The sequence below is a fragment of the Prunus persica genome, chromosome G1, assembly GCF_000346465.2.
Source record: "Prunus persica cultivar Lovell chromosome G1, Prunus_persica_NCBIv2, whole genome shotgun sequence".
Classification (NCBI taxonomy): Eukaryota; Viridiplantae; Streptophyta; class Magnoliopsida; order Rosales; family Rosaceae; genus Prunus; species Prunus persica.
The window spans coordinates 19,341,913-19,349,508 of NC_034009.1; the positions used below are offsets into that span (position 1 = coordinate 19,341,913).

Here is a 7,596-nt window from a genome sequence, read left to right on the forward strand (position 1 = left end):
ACTTCACATGTTACTTTGGTCTTTTGTGGAGGAGAGAGGCCTAGGACTTGCATGTCGTTGATGTTTAAGATAAGGGGCTTTTCCGCCATTTTGAAAATATTTTGGGTGTGTTTGAGAGGAGCTTGTTTCTTTTGGGGATTTTTTACTAAATTTCTAAATTTCTAATATTGTAATATAAATGTGGATACTCGATGTATTAGTGAAAGATGAATAAGCAACATTTATTGCAGTGCATCTATAGGCAAGGCACACGAAAAATTAATGACATGTTTATTAATTCATAATCAGGTGAGAAGGAATTGAGTTGAGGAGTCAAAATCTATATTTCCATTGAAGCTGTTTACTAAATTATTTGGAATCGGGGTAAGAATGATACCGATTCCTTAAGTTGTTTACTAAATTCCCATGAATCGGAATTGAAACCAATTTGATTACTAAAATGTCATTGTTGTTAAATTAAAGTGGATTACAAATTTGAAATTTTAAGGATACAATAGGTAAAAAACATATCTTGATGGGCTAGTTCTCTAGGAATTCAAATAGTACCTCCCACCCATGAGTCCTGTGGGAGCAAATATTTTCGTCTCCAATCACGGCACTCCACATGAAAAAGAATATTGTCTCTTAAATTAATTAATTGAACTAATTTATTTGGCCAATTAATTAATAGGGATAATATATGAATTAATATTTAATAAGATAATATCATTAATTCAAATATTATCCTAATAAAGAGAAGATAATATCATTAATTCAGATATTATCTCAATAAAGAGATATAATCAAGTCCGACTTGATCCCTACGAATTTGGGTAAAGAATAAACTCATTATAATAAGAGTTTATTCTCTACGAAACTCTTGCCCCGAGGCTCCTATAAATAGATGACGTCATTCGTCATTCATCATTCAAGGTACATCTAAACCTACTCCTAAACTTGAGAAAAATACCAGAAGCTCTCTCTCTCTTTCTCTCTCTCTCTCTCTCTCTCTCTCTCTCTCTCTCTCTCTCTTGACTCTCCATATTTTCTCCACACGGCTCCGGCCATTCGATTCACACCATACATACAACTCCATACCCTTTGCTTAGCTATTATTTTCCTGCAAACACTCGAACTGACTTAGGCATATGAGAGTCTTTGGGCAACACCCCTCAGGTGTGGTCTATTTACTCCGGTCTTTTTTACAGGAATCGAGGAAGAGAAAGAAGAAAGATCGAAGGTTGAAGGATCTAAAAGCGAATATTCTCCCATGAGATTATTTGCACAAATATTTGGTGCTTTCATTGAGAGCACGAGTTACACTCAAAGCGTGCTCAGGGAATTCGTTCCTCCTATTTTCCAATCCACCGAAGCCTTCCAAACAACCATGGTTAGAAGCAAGAAAACAAGAGGCAAGGCTGCTGTGATGGCTCAATCCACGACACGCTCGGACCACCAGGATGCCGTGGCTTTGAGACAATCCAACACCACGGCCGAGACCGTGGCATGCCCTTATGGCACCGCGGCAGTCATCGCTCCTCCTCCTCTCAATCCTGCGACCGGGAACACCATCTTGATAAGCCGCCGCACTACAACAGCAAGGCCTCTCGGCTGGAACCACTGTGCCACCTGCCGGACCAGCAGCTGGGACCACTGCACCGGCCTCTGCCATTGTCGTGCCATCTGAAGGCCCCGTGGCTGGATCTAGCCACCTTCATGGCACCACAACTGAGCATGGTGGAACCTCGCATCAGGGTGGGCTCATTACCACCACCGAATTTGGTCCAATCTTGGAGCAACTTCAAACATTCCTTCCATTGTCTCCATGCTCCCGCGTATACCTCCAATGAAACCCTAGCCCGTGTGCAATTGGGCTCTACACACTTTTCTCTTCCCTATCCACGAAGTCGAGTAGACCTTAATATGAGAGTTGACCAGCTAACTCAGAGAATGGACGACTAAAACAATTTGATGAGGCAGCTCCTCAACCAAGTAAACTTGGCTCAAAACCTTGGCCTTGGACAATAGGGCAAAGAGAGAAGGATGGACGAATGCGCCAATAGGCAGTTCGATGGATACCAAGCAGGTGGAGCAGTAGTAAGCAGACAATGAGATGCCCAACAACGTAATCAGCTTGCCAACATGTCCCAAGCATCTGCAAGCCACACTCAGAGCAGACGAAGTCTCCCATCCAGATTGAATTTAAGGACGAACGTGCGCGATAGGCTGGGCCCAAGACTTGACATCCATGCTCGCTTAGGTCCGCAGGGAAATGTTCATGAAAGGCTAGGCTCCCAAGGACGTCAAACTCACAACCATCGCATTGAGGATTGTGAAGAAAGGCGCTCCGATGCCCACTCGCAGAGAAATATTCACAAAAGGCTAGGCTTCCAGGGAGGTCAACCTGACGGCCATTGCAACGAGGATCGTGAAGAAAGGTGCTCCGCTGCTCGTTCTCGAAGAACCAATTCTAGTCACCAAGCTACAGAAAATCCCTCGCAAGTGCAGTCCTCCAACATGCCCCTTATGCAGCGCAACCAAGAAAGTTGACCCGTGCAAACTAATGAGGAAGTTAACCAGCCTCGCCCAAATCCTAAAGGTCATCAACGTGACCGACCAACCATATGTGTGGAAGACTTGAGAAGCTTGTAAGTAACCGACTGCGAGACTTTAGGATTGGCGTAAATTTCGAAGATGCACTACATGGAGGTAGATCGAGCAAACTCCTCACCTTTCACCGCCAAAATCGAGCAAGCTGCTCCTCCGAAACGATTGTCAACGCCCACTTTCACATGCTTCAAAGAGGATTCCGATCCAGAAAGCCATTTGAAGTATTTCAAGAGCCTTATGATCCTCTACAAAACTGAAGACGCGTTAATGTGAAAAGTGTTTACAATGACTTTGCGAGGAGCAGCTCAGGATTGGTTCCATACCCTGCTATCAGGGTTAATCAGCAACTTCAAGAAGCTTGCTTATGTTTTTACCAAAGAGTACACTTCTTACCAAATGATGAAAAAGAACCTTGACCACTTGTACAACCTAGGCAAGAAGCCTGACGAATCCCTTCGAGCTTACATCAAGAGATTCAAAGCCAAAAAGGCCAACATCGTAGGGTGTGATGACCGAATCGCATCCTCTGCAATCAAGGAAGGTCTTCCAGCAGAACACAACTTATGCCATGAGTTGACTATGACTTCCAGCCAGACTCTGGCAGAGGTTTTCACTACCGCGGAACGCTACGCGCTCTGGGATGATGATCGAATCGCCTCGAAGAAGTCCACTGAGCAGGAAGATCTGATGACCAAGCGAGCATATGAAAGAAGTGACAAGCTTGGCAGCAAGGACAAAGACAAACGCACATCGCGCCCACAAGGCGAAGCCACGACAAAGGAGAACTACACCAAGTTCTCCATCCATATACATCAAATTTTAGCCCAAGTGAAGGACAAACCTTGGGTAAAAAGGCTGCCACCCTTGAAAGGAGATCCGAGTAAGAGGGATACCAGAAAGTATTGTGCTTTCCATGGGACACACGGGCATAATACGAATAATTGCTTTGCTTGAAAAGTGCACCTCGAAGAAGATCCGTTACCCAATCCCTAGGGGCGGTATCTGCCAAATCAATAGCCATCAAGCAATGGCGAGGAAATGCTCAGCTCAAGGGCTGAAGAGAAGCAAGCAAACACAGTTCTTCCCTATGAATCAAGCATATCTAAAGGGAGTAGAACCAGCAGAGGAGAAAGAAGATCCTGTTCTTGACGACCGAGTATACCAAAAAGAAAATGGAATAACTACTCCCCAATAGCAATCAAAGAATCAGGGCTAAGTCGAGGGAATCCATCCGTAGGTCTCTCCTGAAGAAGGATGGAAGCCTGAAGAGGATGTTGAGCTAGTAGCCCATGATCCTGACAAGCCAGAGAGAAAAGCACGGATCGGCTTGCTCCTAAGCCAAGAGAAAAAGGCAGAGCTTGCAGCCTTCTCCAGGCATCGATCCCCAGATTATCTACCATCGCCTACACGTCAACCCAGCTATCAAGCCTGTAGCGCAAAAAGAGCGACAACTTCACCCCCGAGCGGGTTGTCATCATTGAAGTCGGGATCGACAAGCTTCTAGCTGCTGGTTTCATTGAAGAAGTCTCTTATGCAGAATGGCTGGCAAACGTTGTTCTAGTAGCAAAAAAAGATAAAGCCCTGTGGAGAGTGTGCGTCGACTACACCAACCTCAACAAAGCATGCCATAAAGACAACTTTCCACTGCCAAGAATTGATCAGATCGTCGATTCAACTTCCGGCAATCAATTGCTAAGCTTCATGGATGCCTACTCAGGCTACAATGAAATCATGATACATGAAGACGACAAGGCAAAGACGTCTTTCATCATCGAAAGAGGAACATACTGCTATAAAGTCATGCCCTTTGGGTTAAAGAATGCTGGAGTAACCTACCAAAGGCTGGTGAACAAAATTTTCAAGGAGCAAATAGGCAAGACTATGGAGGTCTAGTAGACGACATGTTAGTCAAAGCTCCCGAGCGAGCAGACCACATCAAGAACCTTGCCGAGGCATTCAACATACCTTGCCGAGTCTAGTCTAGCCGATTCCTGGATACTTAGTCACCCAAAGAGGAATTGAGGCACATCCAAATCAAATCAAGGCCATACTCAATATGAAGTCACCTGCCACAACAAAGGAGATACAAAGTGTAACAGGTAGAGCGGCAGCTCTCAACCTACCTCACTTCACCTCTCTTACTCTCAAAACAGATATCTGGGTGAAGACTTGTACATCTAAATGGCGGTGTCCGACTCAGCTATCAGCTCAGCTTTTATCTGAGAAGAGCTAGGGGCATAACGTTCAGTATTTTACACTTCAAAAGCTCTCCTCAATGCAGAAACTCGCTATTCGAAAATGAAGAACCACATTTTTTTGCTTGTGGTTTTCGCAAGAAAACTAAGGCCTTACTATCAAGCACACCAGATAATTGTCATGACGGAATTTCCTTTGAGATCGATCCTCCACAACCCCGACGCTTCTCAGCGACTCATGAAATGAGCTATTGAACTCAGTTAATACGACCTCCTCTACCGGCCGAAGACTGCTATAAAAGTTCAAGATTTAGCAGAATTTGTTGTAGAGTTTACTCATACAGTCGAAGAAGAGAAGCTGGTCATGAAAAGTAAGGAAAAAGCAGACGACACCTCCCCCACTGATTCGAACCTACCTAACGACATATGGCAGTTCCTAACCTGCCTGCCGAAATCTACCATCCGCAGAACAGCCCATGGCCTTTCATGCAATGGGCCATCGACTTAGTAGGCCCCATGCTAATGGCACTTGCCAAGAAAGAAATGATGATCGTCGCCACTGATTACTTTACTAAATAGATCGAGGCCGATGCTCTATCCTCTACTAAAGAAGCCGATTTGGAACGATTTATCTGGAGAAACATTATATGCCGGTTTGGTTGCCCACAATCACTAGTTACCGACAATGGCTCACAATTCATCGGTAAGAAGATCACCACATTCTTCAAAAAGTATGGGATCAAGCAGCATCTAAGTACCCCGAGATATTCTCAAGGCAACGGCCAGGCCGAGGCATCCAACAAAACAATTTTGGATTTTTTCAAGAAGAGATTAAAAGGAGCCAAAGGAAAATGGATTGATGAGCTCCCTGGAATACTATGGGCTTATCGCACCAAGCGAAGATCAATTGGCGAAATTCCATTTTCCCTTGCCTATGGAATTAAAGTAATCATTCCTCCTCACGTCACTGTGCCCTCTATAGGCATTGAAGTGGGTAGCATTGAGCAGAACTCCAACCAGATGAGGCTCAACCTTGACTTACCTAAAGGCGAGCACGAGAAACCCATTGTCCGAGTCGCCTCCTATCAACAGCGGTTGAAGTCTTACTATGACAAAAGAGCCAAGATCAGACAGTTTCAACCGGGCGACCTTGTGCTAAGAAAGACCTTCATCACTGCACAAAGACAAGGGTCTAAAAAGATGAAACCCAATTGGGAAGGCGGTTACGTGATCAGCCGATCTAGGGCTAGAGGAAGCTATACGCTTGACACCATGGAAGGGAAGGAGATTCCGCGACAATGGAATGCCTGGAACCTCCAAAGATACTATCCATGACGCTTCCTCCTACCTGCTCACTCCCCAACAAATGACTGAGCACTGCACATCTCTAAAGAAGAGAAGCAACTGCTGCAATTTTTGATTTTTTTATTAAGTTATTTCCATTTCGAATAAAGTGATGTAATCTCATGAACATCAATAAAAGTTCAGTTTCTCACCCCAGAGTGTCCAAAACAAAAAACAAAAACAAAAAAAATACAGTTGTCCATAAGCAACATCCTTCGGGAGACGCAGGGCTATAATCAAAAGCATCCTTCGGGAGACGCAGCCCGTAAAGAAGCGTCTTAAGGGAGACGCAGGGTGCACCAGGAAATTCCTAAGGAAAGTATCCAGGTTCCTATTCGTTTCCTAAGGGGGCAGGATAGTCATACAATTGACCATAAAAAACATCCTAAGGAAGACCTAGGGCGATGACTAGAAGCGTCCTTTAGGAGACGTAGCCCGCAAAGCAGCGTACTAAGGAAAACGCAGGGTGTGCCAGAAATTTCTTAAAAGGAGATTACCATGCTTCCTGCGAGAAGTATCCAGGTTGCTATTTGTTTCCTAAGGGGGGTTAGGATAGTTAAACAGTTGCCCATAAAAAGAGTCCTAAGGGAGAGACGCAAGACGACGACCAGAAACATCCTTCGGGAGATGCATCCCACAAAGCAGCGTCCTAAAGGAGCCGCAAGGTGCGCTTGAAATTTTCTAAAGAAGGTATTCAGGTTCCTATCCGTTTTCTAAGGGGAGCAGGATAGTCATACATTTGTCCATAAGCAGTGTCCTAAGGGAGATGCAGGGCAGCGACCAGAAGGGTCCTAAGTGTTTTCTGGAAAATGCAGAACACGCCAGGAGTCCCTCAAGGAGGACCCTGGCTTTTGCCAAAATCCTAAGGGAAATGTACAGGCAAGACACTAGTCGGTTACTTAAGCAGTTCACAAGACAATATGCAAATTGAAGTTGAAAAATAAAGACTGAAATTTCCATAGCAAAGTGACCAACTGGCCAAGTTCAAACAAAAAAAAGATGGTCAAACAAAATCAATTATTCTAAACAAAAAGCAAACTACAAAAGCTAAAAAGAAATAAAAGAGTCTTCTTCTACTCCGAAATACGAGCAAAAGATCCCTGATCTGCAGCCTCTTCAGCGTCCACCTGATCAACCACGCTCTCAGCAGCTCCACATGCCTGATCTATGACGTCTGCCATTACCTCATCAGCTACATCCTCCTCTGCTTCACCCTTTCCAGTTGCCGCCTCTTCAGCTCATTTCATGTTCACAGCGTTAAGCTGCTCACTTTGCACAGGGAGCAAGTCAGGATAGAGCATCTTGATGTCTTTATCCCTAATGGCATAGAAGGGATCATTTCCATTTGTACAGTCCAAGTAGCCCAACTTGTACGCATCCATGGCAGCTTCAGACTTGGATTCTTCAACAGACTTATGATAGGTGCGAAATCTAGCCAAAAGCTTGTCATAGCTATGAGAAATCTACA

The 7,596-nt window shown here is 44.5% G+C and overlaps 1 protein-coding gene across 1 annotated transcript; it reads left to right on the forward strand.

Annotated features, from left to right (window-relative positions):
* LOC109946670 lies at positions 2,875-3,543 on the forward strand. Its single transcript, XM_020555190.1, has one exon. It carries the CDS (start codon positions 2,875-2,877, stop codon positions 3,541-3,543), a length of 669 nt encoding a protein of 222 aa, XP_020410779.1.